The sequence below is a fragment of the Nycticebus coucang genome, chromosome 13, assembly GCF_027406575.1.
Source record: "Nycticebus coucang isolate mNycCou1 chromosome 13, mNycCou1.pri, whole genome shotgun sequence".
Classification (NCBI taxonomy): Eukaryota; Metazoa; Chordata; class Mammalia; order Primates; family Lorisidae; genus Nycticebus; species Nycticebus coucang.
The window spans coordinates 24,819,316-24,838,739 of record NC_069792.1 but is presented as its reverse complement, the minus strand read 5'-3'; the positions used below and the strand labels follow the sequence as shown (position 1 = coordinate 24,838,739).

General features: G+C 39.5%; 1 protein-coding gene across 6 annotated transcripts in view; it reads right to left on the bottom strand.

Annotated features, from left to right (window-relative positions):
* Nucleotides 1-7,599: 7,599 nt before the first annotated feature.
* GDAP1 (ganglioside induced differentiation associated protein 1) overlaps nucleotides 7,600-19,424 on the bottom strand; it is a 49,569-nt gene continuing 37,744 nt past the window's right edge. For all 6 annotated transcript variants that reach the window (XM_053559164.1, XM_053559166.1, XM_053559168.1 and 3 more), the window contains 4 exons: nucleotides 15,806-15,979; nucleotides 13,808-13,902; nucleotides 12,795-12,909; nucleotides 7,600-11,543 (listed from right to left, as the gene is read on the bottom strand). In XM_053559164.1, coding sequence (XP_053415139.1) covers nucleotides 11,161-11,543; nucleotides 12,795-12,909; nucleotides 13,808-13,902; nucleotides 15,806-15,962 — 750 coding nt within the window. In that variant the 5' untranslated portion in view covers nucleotides 15,963-15,979 and the 3' untranslated portion in view covers nucleotides 7,600-11,160. The remainder of the gene's footprint in view (nucleotides 11,544-12,794; nucleotides 12,910-13,807; nucleotides 13,903-15,805; nucleotides 15,980-19,424) is intronic.

Sequence of the window (19,424 nt, the reverse complement as noted above, 5' to 3'; positions counted from 1 at the left end):
CCTATTTTCTAAAATCGTTTGTGTTATAATTTGTATTATTTCTTACTTTATCCATGATAGAAATTACCAATGAAACCATTTGAGTCTTGGCTTAGCATCTGTAATCAGTGGTTAGGGCTCCAGCCACATACACCAGGGCTGGTGGGTTTGAACCCTGCCCAGGCCTGCTAAACGTCAACTTCAATAAAAAAATAGCCGGACCTTGTGGTGGGTGCTTGTAGCCCCAGCTACTTGGGAGGCTGAGGCAAGAGAATTGCTTAAGCCCAAGAATTTGAGGATGCTGTGAGCTGTGATGCCACGGCATTCTACCAAGGGTGACATAGTGAGATTCTGTCTCAAAAAAAAAAAAAAAAAAGAAAGAAAGAAAGAAAGAAAAAGAAACCATTTGAGTCTTGAGTTTTCTTTGTAAAGAAAAGAAATTTTTTATTGAAAATTCATTTAATAAATATATGATTACTCCAGTTTCTCACTTCTTGAATCATTTTTGGGAAGTTGTGTTTTTTAAGAAATTTGTCCATTTCATCCCATTGCTAAATTTATTGACACAATTTGTTCATAATTTTATTTTCCTATTAAAATCTGTAGGATATGTAATGATATTTCTTCCTTTATATGTGACCTTGGTAGTTTATATGTCTACATATTTCTTCATTTGTACTACTGGGATTTGTCAATTTTATTAAAATTTCAACTCTTTATTTTCTTCTAATCCAGGCACTTAAAGCTATACATTTCTAAGCATTGTCATTGCTATAACTCACAAATTTTGAAATATTGTATTCTCATTATCACTTAACTCAAAATATCTTATTCCCTTATTTTTTCTTCTTTCAACCATGATTTAGACATGTGTTATTTAATTTCAAATATTTAAGAATTTTCTCAATATTTTATTTATTTTTAATTTAATTTCATTATGACCATAGAATATACTCTGTAATGTAAAAATCTTTAAAATTTATTAAAATTTGTTTTATAGCCTAGAATATGTCTACCTTGATGAATATTCCATAGGTATGTGAAAAATGTTTATTCATAGTAATTGGGTACAATGTTTTACAAATGTTAATTGGTTTGAGTTGGTTGGTAGTATGCTCAGATTTTCTATATCCAAATTGAAGTTTTTTCTACTTGTTCTATTAATTACTGACAGAATGGTGATAAAATATCCAACTAGTTCCATTAGTTCAGTCAGGTTTTGCCACAGAAAGTTTGCTTTATTATTACATAAATCTATTTATGATTATGTCTTCCTCATGAAATATTCCCTTTGTGATTTATAAATGTCCCTTCTATGTCTTGCAAAACTTTGTCTTAAACTCTTCAGAAATTAATACAGCCACACCAACTTCCTTGTTCTTTGCCTGGTATATCACTTCCCATACTTACATGTCCAATTTCTGTATGTCTTAAAGTACATCTCTTATAGACAGCATATACTTGTACTTGCACTCTGATCTAATCTAATGATCTACGACCTTCGATTGGAACACTACATTAAATGTGATTTACACCACATTTAAATATAATGTGATTATTGGTGTGGTGTGGTTAAGTCTACCCCCTTGCTATTTGTTTTCCATGTGCCCCTTCTGTTACATGCTTCTGTTGTGTCTTCTGTTGGCATTTTATTTCTATTTATTCTTCTGGTTTCTTATTTTGAATTAATTTTTAGTGTTCCTCCAGGGTTAGGAATCCACTAATTTATGAGAGTCTATTTAGTACTTAAATTGTACTACTTCATACTTGACGTTTACCACGTTCTTCTTCACACTTTCCACTTCTTGACATTTGGCATATCCTTCCTCATACTTTATACTTTACACTTCACAAATCTAATGACGTTACACAACTCCCAACCTTTCTGTGTTTAATCCGTATATAAAGTCCACCTATAATACTATTATTTTTGTTCTGAAAAGTTACCTTTTAAGGAAATTATGAGGTGATAAAATAATCTTTCATCTGCACCCTTTTATTTGCCAATCCTGGCATTCTTTGTCCATTTCCCGTCACTCCCCAGCAGCCTGAAAAATGGCCTTTAGGAATTTTCGCTTTATTTTACAGGCCTGCTGGATCCAAGTTCTCTTAGCTTCCATTTATCTCAAATGAAATGTCTTCGTTTGACCTAATTTTTCTGGTTATAAAATTCTGAGTTGACAGGATTCTCCCACCACCCTTCTCCACACCCATCAGCAGTTTAAAGACATTTTCATTGTCTTTTGGCCTCCACTGTTTCTGATTTGTGAGCAAACATTCTTACTGCTCGCTTGTGTCTTTTTTTTTTTTTTTCTGACTGCTTTCAAGATTATCTTCTATGTTTTCAGCAGTCTGACAATGACACATCTACATGAGGCTTTCTTGGTATTTATTTACCTTTCACTGAATTCAATTATTTTCTTCAATTAGTAAGAATTTAATTTAATTTCATTTCATCAAATTTGGGAAAACTTTGCATTATTTACATATATATGTTTTTCCTACCCCATGTTTTCTCCTCTTTTTAGGACTCCTATAATACATTTATCAGGCCAGTTGATATTTTCCATGTTCCTGAAATTCTGTTTATCTTTCCTTTGCCTTCTTCCACCTGCCAAACTCACTTCAGGTATAGTACTTTCCTATTCTAGAATTTCCATTTTGTTTCTTTTAATGATTTTTTTTTTCTGCTGAGATTCCCTATCTGTTGATTGAAACAGATTTTTTTTAATTCTATAAATACATATAGTCAGATGGCTGCTTTAAAATCTTTGCTAAGTCCAACATTTGGGTGATATCACATTCTGTTTCTATTATTACTTTTTTCTTGACTATAGTCTTATATCTTTGCTGGTCCTGTATCTTTGCATATGTAGTAATTTTTTTACTGGATGTTGTTTGTGGTACCTTATAGAGACTCTGGATCTGTAATCTTTTCTCTAAAGAGTTGATTTGCAGAAAAAAACTCGAATAGCCAAGACATTACTCAGAAATAAAAACAAAGCAGGAGGAATCACGCTACCAGACCTCAGACTATACTATAAATCGATAGTGATCAAAACAGCATGGTACTGGCAGAAAAACAGAGAGGTAAATGTATGGAACAGAATAGAGAACCAAGAGATGAACCCAGCTATTTACTGTTATTTGATCTTTGACAAGCCAATTAAAAACATTCAGTGGGGAAAAGATTCCCTATTTAACAAATGGTGCTGGGTGAACTAGCTGGCAACCTGTAGAAGACTGGAACTGGACCTGCACCTTTCACCATTAACTAAGATAGATTCTCACTGGATTAAAGATTTAAACTTAAGACACGAAACTATAAAAATACTAGAAGAGAGTGCAGGGAAAACTCTTGAAGAAATCAGTCTGGATGAGTATTTTATGAGGAGGACCTCCGGGGCAATTGAAGCAGCTTCAAAAATACACTACTGGGACCTGATCAAACTAAAAAGCTTCTGCACAGCCAAGAACACAGTAAGTAAAGCAAGCAGACAGTCCTCAAAATGCGAGAAGATATTTGCAGGTTATGTCTCCAATAAAGGTTTAATAACCAGAATCCACAGAGAACTCAAATGTATAAACAAGAAAAGAACAAGTGATCCTATCACAGGCTGGGCAAGGGACTTGAAGAGAAACTTCTCTGAAGAAGACAGGCGCACAGCCTACAGACATATGAAAAAATGCTCATCATCCTTAATCATCAGAGAAATGCAAATCAAAACTACTTGGAGATATCATCTAACTTCAGTAAGAGTAGCCCCTATCACACAATCCCAAGACTAGAGATGTTGGCGTGGATGTGGAGAAAAGGGAACATTTCTACACTGCTGGTGGGAATGCAAATTAATACATTCCTTTTGGAAAGATGTTTGGAGAACACTTAGAGATCTAAAAATAGATCTGCCATTCAATCCTGTAATTCCTCTACTAGGAATATACCCAGAAGACCAAAAATCACATTATAACAAAGATATTTGTACCGGAATGTTTATTGCAGCCCAATTCATAGTTGCTAAGTCATGGAAAAAGCCCAAGTGCTCATCGATCCACGAATGGATTAATAAATTGTGGTATAGGTACACCATGGAACATTATGCAGCCTTAAAGAAAGATGGAGACTTTACCTCTTTCATGTTTACATGGATGGAGCTGGAACATATTCTTCTTAGTATAGTGTCTCAAGAATGGAAGAAAAAGTATCCAATGTACTCAGCCCTACTATGAAACTAATTTATGGCTTTCATACGAAAGCTATAACCCAGTTATAACCTGAGAATATGGGGAAGGGGGACAGGGAGGGGAGGGGAGGAGGGAGAGCGGGCGGAGGGAGGGTGATTGGTGGGATGATACCTACGGTGCATCTTACAAGGGTACATGGGATGATACCTACGGTGCATCTTACAAGGGTACATGTGAACAAGGGTAAATGTAGAATATAAATGTCTTAATACAATAACTAAGAAAATGCCAGGAAGGTTATGTTAACCAGTGTGATGAAAATGTGTCAAATGCAATTAATGACAAGGTTATGGGGGGGGGAAGCAGAAAGAGGGACGGAGGGAGTGGGGTGGGGCCTTGGTGTGTGTCACACTTTCTGGGAGCAAGACATGATTGCAAGAGGGACTTTACCTAACAATTGCAATCAGTGTAACCTGGCTTATTGTACCCTCAATGAATCCCCAATAAAAAAAAAAAAAAGAAAATGTGTCAAATGGTCTGTAAAACCAGTGTATGGTGCCCCATGATCACATTAATGTACACGGCTATGATTTAATAAAGAAAAAAGAAAAAGAGTTGATTCGTAGTCTAGTAGGCAGTCCAGTTACCAGCAAATCACTTTTAAATTGTGTAGGCTTTGTTTTGTTCTTTGGTATGAAAGATATGTAGTAGCCCAAGCTGTTTCCTAAGTACCTCAAACTCGGCAGGAATCAACTTCCAACATATGTCTCTCCTGAAGATTTTATCAGGATTTGGTTTTAGCCCTTCTTAGGGAGAGTGCAGAGCAGTGGCCTTCAAATGGAGAGGATTTTCTCCCCAGGTGACATTTGGCAATATCCTAAGATGTTTTGGATTGGCAAACTGAAGTGGGAGGCACGGCCAGCATCTAGTGCAGGCGTCCTCAAACTGCGGCCCACGGGCCACGTGAAGTGGTGTGAATTGTATTTGTTCCCGTTTTGTTTTTTACTTCAAAGTAAGATATGTGCAGTGTGCATAGGAATTTGTTCACAATTTTTTTTTTTTTTTTTTTTGTAGAGACAGAGTCTCACTGTACCGCCCTCGGGTAGAGTGCCGTGGCGTCACACGGCTCACAGCAACCTCTAAGTCTTGGGCTTACACGATTCTCTTGCCTCAGCCTCCCGAGCAGCTGGGACTACAGGCGCCCGTCACAACGCCCGGCTATTTTTTTGTTGTAGTTTGGCCGGGGCTGGGTTTGAACCCGCCACCCTCGGCATATGGGGCCGGCGCCCTGCTCACTGAGCCACAGGCGCCGCCCAATTTTTTGTTTTTTTTTTTAAACTATAGTCTGGCCCTCCAACGGTCTGAGGGACAGTGAATTGGCCTTCTGTTTAAAAAGTTTGGGGACGCCTGATCTAGTGGGTAGAGGCCAGGGGTACTGCTAAACACCCAGGACAGCACTACAATACAAAGAATTGTCTGTCTCACAGTAGTGAGTAGTGCCAAGACTGGAAAAATACTAGCGAGACTCACTCCAGGACATGGTCCTTACTCCTGCGTGGTGGATTAGCAAGGCATTAATAAGACCCTCCTCTGCGGGCGGCGCCTGTGGCTCAGCGGGTAGGGTGCTGGTCCCACATGCCGGAGGTGGCGGGTTCAAACCCAGCCCCCGCCAAATAAAAAAAAAAAAAAAAGACCCTCCTCCGCTCTGCCTAGAACGGACCTCCAATGACTTTCAGGACTACCTGATGTCTGATATGTCTACTAAGTTGCTCTCTTATACGCTTCATATAGTCTTGCCCTGCAGATGCTATTTGATGGGAGGATTTGTAATATTACAATGCGAGGGAGTAAGTGGAGCAATAAGAAGAATTTCTACAATGGCAATCTTTACAATGTAGCTACTTCTGCTTTTAGGGCTAAGAATTTTTAGTTCATACCATTATCTCAATGCAAAACTTTATCTTCTCTTGAGCACTGAACTTAATGTCTCTGAAAATATGTCAGTATATTTTTATTATGATGTTTATTTGATGTTTATACATAATTATGTTGAATGCCAGATTCTTAAATTCAAAAAGTAGCTTAATCTGATAATACCAAAAGTTATAAATGCTGGCCATGTGCCTAAAAAAGTTACTTGATTAGGAATTAACTTACACATATGAATGTGAATCCTGTTGGCAAGGAAACCTAGCCCTTTATGTCACATTTCACTAATACCCATTACTACTGGCTTCTCTTACTAAGGGAGTTAATGACAGCATACCATAATCAAGGAGCCAATGTGTAAATAAGAATAAAATTAAAGGCTGAAGACAAAAAACTTGTAATGTTCCCGAAGGAGTTTTATGATGGGTTCCATGGATAAGATGTACCACCTTTCTTTAGCCAAAGAGGGTATCAAGGCCCATCACAGGCATGTTTTGTCTTAAGCTCTACAGACTTGCCACTGCCTTCTCACTCAACGTAAATTCTTCTTCCCTCCTGCCACAAAAATCCAAGCTTCAACTCAGATGCAACAATGAAGGGTATTGCTTTTATCCATGCACTGTCTTTCTAATCCATGAACTAATTTCTCTCCCTCTTCATTTACACAATGTAATACAGTATTTAAATAAAATTATCCTCACACTAGGAATTTTACTTTCTTCGTTGGTTTGGAATCTACTGCACTACCAAGTAAAACATAACTGTTCTTGGGCATTAGAAAATCAAGACATTCTGATATAGGTAAGTAGAGACAAGATAAATGGGCAAATCAAGTAACCTCAACATTTGTATCCTCATATTAATCTGAAATTTAGAAAATAAATACTAAAATAAAACAAATAGTTTCTAATAAGTAATGATGGTTATGTCTAAATACTGATTTATTTATTGCATTGACTTTTATGTCTTCACCGTGGTGCTTTTAAAAATTATTTTCTGAGCAGACTACAGTTATAAATGCACTTGACTTTCTAAGAGTATTCATTATTATTGCTTTCTGTTCTTGTTTATAAACTCAGAGAAAGTAAATTAGACTTCCATTTAATTTTGTTAAATGCAAAATGAAAAGTAATCAATTTCTATTTGATGAATACAATAATGGCTAAGCTTACCAAGGTTAGAAATGCAAATGGTAATGTGTATATTCATAATTCATATGCAATAAAGAGAATTAGCTATGTCGAAAGTAAATACAAATATAATATTTGAAACCCAGAAAATATGTAAAAAGACTATTTTTCTTTTTTTTTTAACGTTTTTTTTTTTTTCTTTTTTTATTGTTGGGGATTCATTGAGGGTACAATAAGCCAGGTTACACTGATTGCAATTGTTAGGTAAAGTCCCTCTTGCAATCATGTCTTGCCCCCCATAAAGTGTGACACACACCAAGGCCCCACCCCCCTTCCTCCGTCCCTCTTTCTGCTTCCCCCCCCCCATAACCTTAATTGTCATGAATTGTCCTCATATCAAAATTGAGTACATAGGATTCATGCTTCTCCATTCTTGTGATGCTTTACTAAGAATAATGTCTTCCACTTCCATCCAGGTTAATACGAAGGATGTAAAGTCTCCATTTTTTTTAATGGCTGAATAGTATTCCATGGTATACATATACCACAGCTTGTTAATCCATTCCTGGGTTGGTGGGCATTTAGGCTGTTTCCACATTTTGGCGATTGTAAATTGAGTTGCAATAAACAGTCTAGTACAAGTGTCCTTATGATAAAAGGATTTTTTTCCTTCTGGGTAGATGCCCAGTAATGGGATTGCAGGATCAAATGGGAGTAAAAAGACTATTTTTCAAAGATACATACTCTTAGTACTTCTCATTTTGACGATCTCACCTGCCAGGTTGCTGGCTACAAAAGAGGTACTTTGAAGACCAGGATCAACATGTTATTATTTAGGCTGACAATCATTTTAACTATATAATTTTACATATTTAAATAAATTGTGCATCAGTGATTTTTATAAGGATAATATGGCATCCAATAGCTAAATATCTTGAATACGTAACTTGCTTATAGTACCCTTTCTAATTACTTCATGATCCTTTGATTGTAAATTAAAAAATAAATAAATACATCTGTTTTCCCCAAAAGATTACAAAATGAGTACTTTGTTTTAGGGTTTATATTTATTTTCCAATTATGTTTATTGAACTTACAGGCAATATAGTATCTTGATCTATTACATTCAACAACACCAAAAAAACTACAATTTGGGTGTCAATAGGAATAATTACTAAAGTTTGAGCAAGCAATTTACAACTATCTGCTATTAAGAAAAAAATGGATTCAAAAGACATGTAATTGCAAAATAGTGTTTATGTGTGTTTACATAAATAGCCAACATAACATTAATACCTCAGGCATTTTTCTAATTGTGATATTTATGCAAATTTTAAAAATAGAGAAACACTTTGTCTAGTTACAATGATCATTAAAAAGAAAATACATAAAAGTGCCTATTTAGCTACTAGCGCATGTCAACTCTTTAGCTTGATGTTGAGTGGTACTACTATCCCTTCCAAATCATTAGATATCAATTACCTTCGTCACAAGCTTTTTATTTCACAGATGAAAAATCTGATGAAGATGCCCCCATTTCAAAAACTAAGGTAATTAATATTTATCTTTGCTCGCAACATTTCAGGTTTTCTGAAAGGAAAAAAAAACACCCAATCTTAGACTACTGGGTGAACAGCGACATCTAGTGGTTATTATCTCCCTGCTAAACAAAGCATAAACTTGAGTCTCCATGAAACAAGTAAAATTGCCACCACTATTGCCTTTAATATTGACATAAGTGTATTTCCAATGAACCTGTATAAGAAATTATAAACACTTTCTAGTAGATTCCTTCTGATATGGTAATAATATAAATTTCAGGAAAATCCAACCCTATCATCTAATCTTTTTTCTTTCACAGATAAATAACCTGTGCAGATTTTTATAAAAATGTAATCTTGTTTTCTTCATGTCTCAGTACTTGTTTCTAACAGGGTGACATAAGGAATTGTAAAACACTATGAATTACTAAATAATCAATTCTCTTTTATCAACACATGTACTGGAATGTCCCAGCAACAGATTGAGACACTCCATCAGAAGACACACTGGTGCTCAAAATTAATACATTATAAAAGTTTCCAGTCTATTAATTATTCTTGAATTGAGATTACTCTGAAGGTGTTATTAATTTATTATAAGGGCATGTCTAGTTCGTCAAGATTTTCTAATATAATTCTATCATGAAATGGAATAGTAGAATCAAAATGGAGTTATCGAATTGTTTTACCATCAAAAACTCATTGTTGGGTGCAGCCTGTGGCCCAAAGGAGTAGGGCGCTGGCCCCATATGCCAGAGGTGAGGGGTTCAAACCCAGCCTCGGCCAAAAACTGCAAAAAAATATATATAGAGAGATACATATATCAAAAAACAACTCATTGATTCCCAGGAATGATTCTTTCCTGCTAATGAAAAAGTCAGTATGTTCTTTGGCTATTTTCCACAGCCCATATGATATAGCCAAACAAGCTTTTATTGTTCATTGGAACCTCTGCTCATCATCTCTATACAAGCTGCCCAACTGAAGCTATTTCCAAGGCCTTTCTGGCCAGCTCCAGAGAAACCACCTTCTTGTTACTAAGACAGACCTTCTCTGAGCATGGACCATATGTTGCAGTTCCCTGGTGGTTCATATGATACATGGGGATTGTCCCTTCCAGATGAACTGAGGTACTCCCCATTGTGCCTAGACATACATAAAAATGAATACAGGTGGGCTTAACTATCTATCCACCATCTTTCCTAAACTACTTGCCAAGGACTAAGACTAGACCTTTTTCTTTAACAAGGCTTTAATAATGATCAGAAACAGATGCAAGGCCTGGACAAGCTTTTGTGTGAATGTACCAGCCTCCCCAAATGAAGAATGAGCATATTTGGTACTCCAAAATCATCCAAATATCCACTACCCAGCCACATTACTAGTGGCTAGTGATTGGCTGGGACATTCATCTCAATGCTACCTATGTGCATAAAGAAGGCTGTAGCAGCGAAGTCCCCCACTGACTGTGTGCAATGGTCCACAGGAGTGATATCTCACAGGCATCATCTAAGTGGGGACCTCCTAGAATAGTAAAGAGCCATTGTAATACCACTTAAGACTTTCACATAAATGCCAGGCAGACATGATGTAGGGGGCATATGATCCCAAACCACTCAACCTTACTAAAGCAATAAGTGTTATTCAGAAGTATTTAGAATTAACTCTGAGGTCAAATGAGGTGCTATATGTATAAAGTCTGAAGTTCTTTCTAGCCCAGTTGTCCCAGTGATTCCCTAGTCCTCTGCTCCCAAGATTTCTTAATTATAGGAGTATATGTGCAGGCAGTGGCCATAAGTAGTTAAATGTGCTGCTTGCTAAGGGGACAGGTAGCCATTATTGTCACTGGAGGCACCTAAAGGTTACTTTCTGCTGCTCTACCCTGTACAGACTTCATTCTTCCACTTCTCCTTCTCCCTTGTCCCTTTGTCTCCCGTATTTCTGCCTGAAGCTGGCAGTGTTACAATGAAGCAATGCTGGGCCCAGTTGCTATCTGAACCCCCTGTGCATTGTGACAAGGGTAACTTCTTTTGACTAGATAGTCTCAATCACAAGTTATTATTACTGTCTGCTCATAGAAATACGCTTCTCCCCCAAAATAATCCAGAACTTTGGCATTTTGAGTTTAAGGTCTATTCTCTATCTCTTGGTGTTTACGTATCTGGACCTTGCACATGCGTCACATGTGAATTAGTTGAGGTTTACAAATAAGTAATCTTAGTTGCCAGCACACAAAAACATTTTCATGACCTCCTCCTCCCACATAAACTACCTAAAGAGTAAAGTAAATTATGCTGTTGACTAGTTGCCCAGGATAATTCTTCACTGGGTCTGGAAGAGTGGACAAGGGTCTAGCTGAATGGCTGATGAGCTGTCACTACCAGATCCCCCCAAAACTAGAAATAATTTGGTCTGGGTTTAAATGCTAATATCATGCTGCCAAGTCTCCTTCTGAAAAGCATAAAAGCGAAATATCCCACTCCTGCAAGCAAACCAACCACAAGAGTGGTGCCAAGAACTTTTGGGGCCCTTTTCTTGGCCACCCGGAATGCTGTTGGCAGCACTGCAGAGATTAATATATTGTTGACATGTCCTAAAACTTTGTTAAATGTTTTCCTCTTCAAGACACGCTCGTAATAGGTTTCCAAGTTTGGTCGCTTTCCATTTCCCCAGTTTCTCCTCGCAAACCCCAGGAACTTCAGTCGATGCAATGTGACAGCAAGGGAGACGTCTGCCAGGGTGAAGGATTCTCCACAGAGCCAAGGCTGGTGGCCCTCTTCTAATCAGAGAAAGGAACATGGAGAATTAGGGGCAAGCACCATACAGACAGGCTGGTGTCATCAGCGGTCTCAGCCTGAAAGGCAAGCATGAGCACAGCAAAATGTACCCTGAAGCCTGTGGTATGTTTTGATAACCGCACTCAGCAAGTAGTATGCTTTCCAAAAAAAAAAAAAAAAAAGTCCATATAAATGTACCCCAAGCTAAAAGAGACTTGCTTAATGTCTGCCAGCCACCCAGGTCCCTCTGTAAAATGGGAGCCTCTTAAACTTAAAGTCTGTCTATCATTTTGTAAAGGACTCTGATGAGTTGAGAATCCCTTAGAGAGAGGAATTCACAGATACTTTCTTCTGTTTTAGAAAATCAAGAGGTGTGCTTTAGGAAAATCCATACAGTTGCAGCTGAATATAACTCTGTGGCTACAGCTCTTAGTAACTTCCTTAAAGAAGAGCTTTCATAAAGCAGGTTTTAGGTAACATGTTCTTCAATTCCATAGTCAGAATAGCTCACATGGTTTGCATGTATACACCTGAGCTATGGCTTAATCCTGAAGAGGTCACAGAGATAATACCTGGACACTCACCAGACAGCCCACAGATACACACATGCTGGACCTCACTCTAGACTTTATTTATTTTTTTTTTGTAGAGACAGAGTCTCACTGTACCGCCCTCGGGTAGAGTGCCGTGGCGTCACACGGCTCACAGCAACCTCTAACTCTTGGGCTTACGCGATTCTCTTGCCTCAGCCTCCCGAGCAGCTGGGACTACAGGCGCCCGCCACAATGCCCGGCTATTTTTTTGTTGCAGTTTGGCCAGGGCTGGGTTTGAACCCACCGCCCTCGGCATATGGGGCCGGCGCCCTACTCACTGAGCCACAGGCGCCGCCCCACTCTAGACTTTAGATCAGAAGTTGCTTCCCTGCTTAAAGAAAAAACTAGAGGGGGCATTCCAGCAGATTCTACAAGTCATTCAATCCAATTACAATTTGTAAAATGGGTTTAGGTAAGGATCTCCCAACCAGTTTAAATTGTGCAGAAAAACCCTCCACTAGTCATATTCCACACAGATGCAGACTGAGTAACAATTAGACCCCCAGGTTTTCCTGAATTCAGTATCATTGTTGCTAACACCATTAAAACCACCCATGAATAACAACTATAAGCAAATTACAGAAGGGTTTGGTGAGATGTCAGACTGTTTCCATAAATACTGGTATTGAAAAGAGAAAAAGAATACAAATAAGAACCTACCTGGGGTTTCTTCATTTCTTCTTTGCAACTCAGTTTCAACCTGATCCAAGACCTTCTCCAACTCATCAAGAATTTTCTTCAAATATTTGACATTGTCATGATCAAGGAGCTTTGACTAATGACAAAAAAGTACATGAATAGGTTATTTGCGCCTATAAAAAAAAAAATTTAGATACAGAAAAGTACATATAAACTCTCATAGAGTTGAAACCTATTTTAGACAATGGGAAGAAATAGAATAACTTTGTTAAAACAAGAGCAAAGTCGAGGGGAAATAGTCCAGCTGTGGAAATTCCCCAGAAGCAGACCCACTTGTCACTGGAAGCTTCTGTGAAACCCGATGACCAGATGGGGCAAAGAGTGGGAGGGACGTGAAGGGCCACCTGCCACGCCTGACTCGAAAAAGGAATTTCAGCATCCCGGAATAAATGAGTAACTGCAAGGTCAGGTGAGGAGGAAGTGTGAGCACAGTGCACAGCCAGGATAGTGACTGGGAACAGGCATTCCTTTCTTCCAGCTGCTTGGTTAGCTAAGAATAAAGGAAGTTGAGGGAGAACTGGGAGTGTTACTGTTTGCTACATTTTTAACAAAGGAGGAGCTTGCATGTGTTGTTTGAGCATGGGGAAAGATCAACAGAGGGAGAAAGGCTCTCTGAGCTCCTGGGGGCACAGCAGGTCAGTGCCACATGTGGGGGGCTCAGGTCTAGCAAGGCCTGAAAGTGGTTTAATACCTTAATAACAGATTCCTAGAGTATTTCACTACCTTGCTTTTATGTTTTATAACTTTCCCTGGCTAGCAGCATGCTCAATATCTGCTTTTTAGGTGCCTGATGACAAGTTTGAATATCAAATCTGATTTAAAAAGTTCTTCCTAAATGTAGACCATAACCCAGAGGTCACATGTGCTGGTGAACTGCAATATCTAACAGAAGATCCCTCCAAGTAACGGTGCTTTGCAATAAGGACATTTAACACAAGCAGCGTGTGTCAACCCAGGGCAGCGGGGCCACTTACTTTAAGTCGCTTCTGCTTTGCGATGTACGCCTCCTGTAAATCTGGGTTTTCTTCAGCAAGTTTCTTCAATTCAGACTCTGTGTTACCAATTTGGCCTGATAATGAAACATTTTTTTTAAACAGAAAATTATTTTCTCCCTTCTATATCAAAAACAAGGAGAAGCCAGGAAACTTGATGATAAGAGCAAGAGCTGGGCACACGCCCTGCCTCCGCCTAGGTCTTACTCTCTCTGTGCCTCAGTTTCCTCACCTTATAGTTCAAAGAAAACTATAAGAGTATAAGAGTGTCTGCCATGCAGGGTGAGAACTAAATGAGAAGCTTTTAGTGGGAGCTTTCAAGTTTTCTATAATGAAAGGAAGGAAAAAGCCTTCAAAAAAAAAATACCTATAGGTGATAGAGTTGCAGTCAGAACCCTTGTTTCAAATCACATAATGAGTATTAATGAAGAAAAGGAGGTTGGAGAGAAGCAGGACAAGGGAGAGGAGAAAAAGGGAGGGGTGGAAGGGAGGGGAGCAGAGGGGAGGGAAGGGAAGGGGTAGGAGGAGGGGACGGGTAGGGGAGAGATGAAGGAGAAAGGGAGGGGAGGGGAAGGGAGAAAAAGGGAAGGGAGAGGGAAGGGGGAAGAGGAGAGGAAGGGAGGAGAAGAGAAGGGATGGGGAAGGGAGAAGGGGTGAAGGGAAGGGAGAGGAAGGGATGGAAGGGGGAAGGGGTTAGGGGAAGGGAGGGAAAGGGAGCAGTGAAGCAGGAGAGGGGAAGGAGGGGAAAGGAGGAGAAGGGAAGGGGAAGGAGGGGAAAGGGAAGGAAGTGAGAGGAAGGGAGGGGAAGGGGAGGAAGAGGGGAGAGCAGGGGGCATATCAAAAGGAAGAAAGATAACCAGAATAAGAGAATGATAAAGGTGAGGTAAGACGTCATGGAAAAACATGGTTTCTGGATTTGGAAGGCCTGGGTTTGAGTGTTTCAAACACCCCTAGAGTCTGACAACTGCAACCTTTCCTTACCTTCCTATCCACAACCACCCGGGCTATAAAGCTGCAGTCCCCAACCCCCAGACCAAGGACTGGTGCTGGTCCGTGGCCTGTTAGGAACTAGGCTACACAGCATCACCACCTGAGCTCTGCCTCCTGTCCCGCCCCATCGCCAAGTCCTGGTCTGTGAAAATACAGTCTTCCATGAAACCAGTCCCTGGTGTCAAAAAGGTTCTGGTCCACAGCCTGTCAGGAAACAGGAGCTTAGCAGAAGGTGAGGGACAGGTGGGTGAGCGAGTGAAGCTTCATCTGTATCTATAGTCGCTCCCACCACTCACATCACCTCCTGAGCTCCATCTGCTGTCCTATCCTACCCTCCCCCAACCCCACCATCTGTGGAAAAACAGACTTCCAAGAAAACACTTCTTGGTGCCAGAAAAGTTGGGGACCACTGCTATAAAGCACTTCCCCATCTGCTCTATGCCTCATGCACTGAGGGGAAAGCTGGATGTAACAACTCAATCTCAATAAATCTACCCTCATACCAAAAGGGGAAAGCTGGTTGTAACAACTCAATCTCAATAAATCTCCTATCACGGAGATAGAGTTATGATTAGACACTCTCTGGTCCAGCCCCTCACATAATGAAACAACTAAGGACCAGAAATGTGAACTCAGTTGCCCATAATCCCGGGCAGATCCCATTTTTTCAGATTTCTGTATTCTCATGTTCATGATAATACGTTATGTTCTCTAGTTTTCTATAAGCCACTCTTCTGAGTTTTACCCAAGCTTGGCCCTTATTGCCAAAAGCTGACAAATGAGATCCCAGAGACAATAAATGTGCAGCTGAATGGCTAAAGCACAGATTAATCTGACTGCTTCCTGGACTGAGCCGCAACATGCAGGTCCATGAAGCAAACTCAACAGCCCTACTGCCAATCATCCCTCAATGACTGTGTGACACACCAGGTCTCAAAAATGAATAAAAAGGTACTCAGACAAATTCCAGATCTTTAAGATTTTACATACTGCGGATTCTCGTGGTGGCATACGCTGGGATCATGGAGTCAACGGTTAGCTCAGGATGCAAAATGCAGCCATGGGTATAGGCATCCATCGGCAAGGAGTCGAGCAGCTCCCGGTAATGCTGCACCCGGGGGTAGTACATGCTTCCTTTATCCGGCATTAACCTGGGTGTTCTTTCTACAACACACGCACAAATGTTGGAGAAAAAGTTACAAATGACTTGTCACATCCAAAAGTAAAAACAAGAACCTTAAGCCTTCATAATTAACATGTTCAACATATTAACACATTCAAAAGATGAAGTCTCCAGACCCCAAACCATGATCACACTTCGCCTTGCAAACTGCTACTCAACCCTCAAGGTACAGATGTCTAGAACACATCTTCCATGAAGCCTTCCCTGGCCTCGCGCAAGTGCCAACAGCTGACTGGCTGCGACGTGCCTTCCTCTGTGCACCTGCGTACTTTGTGCAGACTCTAGCATATCCCTCATCACACTGCAATTCATTGTTTGTACATTTTTGTCCCATGAACCATCTCCAGGAAAAGGAATCTAGGATCCAGGGTGTAACACAGTCCCTTGCACACTTTAAGCCCCCAGCAAAGGCTGGTTAAGTGAATGAAGACTTATATAACAAGATAATCATGAGCCACTCTTTTCCAGTTGCCAACCACCACCAAGAGTAACCTTGCTAATACCACATGAATGTGAAATGACAATCTGTATAGATTGGGAAAGGCCTTTATTCAAATACCACAGTTGCACTTTCCCCAGGAATTCCTAGAAATTTTTCTCTGGAAAATAAATGCTCATGTGCTAAAGTATAGACTTCATAAGGCCAGTGACCATGTCTTGCTCTCTGTTACACCCCAGTGCCTAATATTTGATAAAAAAGTGTTTAATAAATTATAGTTAATGAACATATCCCAAATTTCCAGTTATTAATGAGTACAATGAGGTAAGTGGCTGACAAGTTCTTCCCAGGTCCCACACATGATTAGAGGCAGAACAAGAACTAAAGGCATCTGACCCCCAATGGAATGGCTGTTTTATTACGCCCTCACAGCATCTCCAAAGGCTTTACATTCCAGAGACCATCTCCAAACCGCAAAAGTGCAGGATGCACCCCAAAGGTCAGGGCTATGTTCTTCAGGTTCACTTACTACCTCCGGCTCTCAAACTGCCCCTGGAAAATGCCAGCTAGCTTATTACAACCAGCAACTAGAACAGCCTTAACTCTATTTATCTCTTAGTTTGAGTTATTTAATTTATAATCCTTTGAGCATCTCTTCTTTGTAAGTTTTGATAATTCAGAGTTGGTTGCCATCAATAGAACATTTCAGGCAAGATCTCATAATGCCAGACAAAGTAGAACAAGCTTTTAAGCCAGCAAGCTATTTCTGACTCTTTAAGAAGAAAGAAGATGGATTGCTCCTCAAACCAGTAGGCAAATGTCTAATTCCCTGCACGAGAGTTCAATTCTGAAGGCTGTGTTAGGATAACCAAGAATGAAGCATCAGCTCCATGCTGCTCCCCAACTGAATTTACTCAACTAGTGTGCACTTTACTGCTGATCTCATGTGGAAGGAGGCAGGTAAGTCATCATGCATGTGAAACCCAGACTCTAAGCAATGCAGACCTAACAGGAACTTCAGATTCACTTTTCAGGACCTCAGTATATCACTAGGACCTCAACCAATGCATGGTAGACATCTCCATGTGGATGATGGACTGGAAACCTTGAAATTCTAAGTTCTTTACCTTTCATGTGCCACTGACCTCAAAACTGCTATGTTCCTTAAGTGCATAAAATGTATGACACAGGATTGCAAAGGAAATTGATATTAAAACATAATGATCAAAATAATTTTAAATTATAAAATGTTGATATGCATGCCTATTTATTAACATATTATCAAAATCTAGGTCTGATTACCATGATTTCCAAGTATTAAGAAATCTGTAACTTAATATGCTGTGAAAACATCTGTGATCTCTACTGGTAACAACGTCACAGTCATTCCTGATGTTGCTATGGAGTATGCCCACATTGGTAATAGAAGGAAATGATAAATTTCTGTCAGAAATTAGTGAAAATAAAGATACAATTGTTCCTAACAAAATAGCTCCAATCAACTGAATTCTACCCATAAATGCCTAAGAGTGACAATTCTCAAAGTGGTCTTCCCCAAGACACTTTCAGAGGATCCACAAAGTCAAAGCTATTTTACAGTAGTACTGAGATATTAATTGCTTTTCCACTCTTATTCTCTCTCAAGTGTATAGAAGAATTTTCCAGAGGCTACAGGAAAAGTGGAACTCCATCACTCTGACAGCTAATGAAATGTGTACTTGAGTATTATGATGTTTTAAATTTTTCATAGTTTTAATTTCTAAGTGATAAATATTAAAAGCTATGACCCACATAAACAAAAGTTGTTGGGGGTCCTCAATAATTTTTAACATAAAGGGGTCCTAATACCAAAAAGTTCAAGAACCACTGCTTTAAAGGTCTAGGAATCTCAGGTTGATAACCAAAACTGGAACTGAATTTTCAAATGCTTCTCAAATGGTCAAATCTATGGCTACTGGCTCTGGCTGCTCTCTGGTGCCAGGCTGCCAGGCCCGGCGGCTTTTCTCCAGAAGAGAATACCACCTCCTTCCCAGTGAAGTGAATGACAGCAAGAAAAAATGTCTAATTGCTTAGCCGGGCATTGTGGCGGGTGCCTGTAGTCCCAGTTACTCGGGAGGCTGAGGCAAGAGAATTGTTTAAGCCCAGGAGTTGGAGGTTGCTGTGAGCTGTGTGAGGCCACGGCGCTCTACCAAGGGCCATAAAGTGAGACTCTGTCTCTACAAAAAAAAAAAAAACAAACAAATGTCTAATTGCTTTCTGGAGAAGTTCCCTCTGGCCAACCCTGAATTCTTCAAAGGAGAACAAATGTTTAAATCCATGAGAATAATTTTCTCCTATTCAGTGTGCCATTACTATCTACTTCCTGAAGTATTTTATCAAGTGGGGCATAGGACCCTCACCAAACCCAAGTTCCCTTCCATCACACTTTCCCTCCTTGTGCACGTCAAAGACACAATGTTTAGTGTCACACGGGCACTGTGCCATCACCCTCCTCCTCACACCTAAGCACAGCAGTGACCACTGCCTCTGGAAATAGTTTTTCAAAAGACAACTGGGAATGTCCTTTGAATTATACATCCCATCTATCCTATTTTATTTTCTAGTCCTATCCCATCCTATTTTATTTTCTAGTCCTATCATACAGCTCTTTATCATATTACCAACAAGAATGTTTTCCCAGTAATCTATCTCAATCAGGAGTAGGGAAGCAATAAAGGGTAAACAGAGGAAGGACAGGGAATCAGGGAATTTAAGAAGCAGGTAATGAGAGGAGGCGCCAGCAATGGAGAATGGAGTTACAACAGTGGATTGCCAGGCGTGCTGACTAAGCTAGAAAGATAAAAAAAAAAAATAAATGAGCTAGCACAAGACTTAACTTCTTAGAAAAACTGAGTAAGGCACAAAGAAGGTCTTGTATTACATATAAATTTAGGGAGCAAATTATAAATAGGCAGAACGACATAATACAGAAAAATAATAAACAGCAG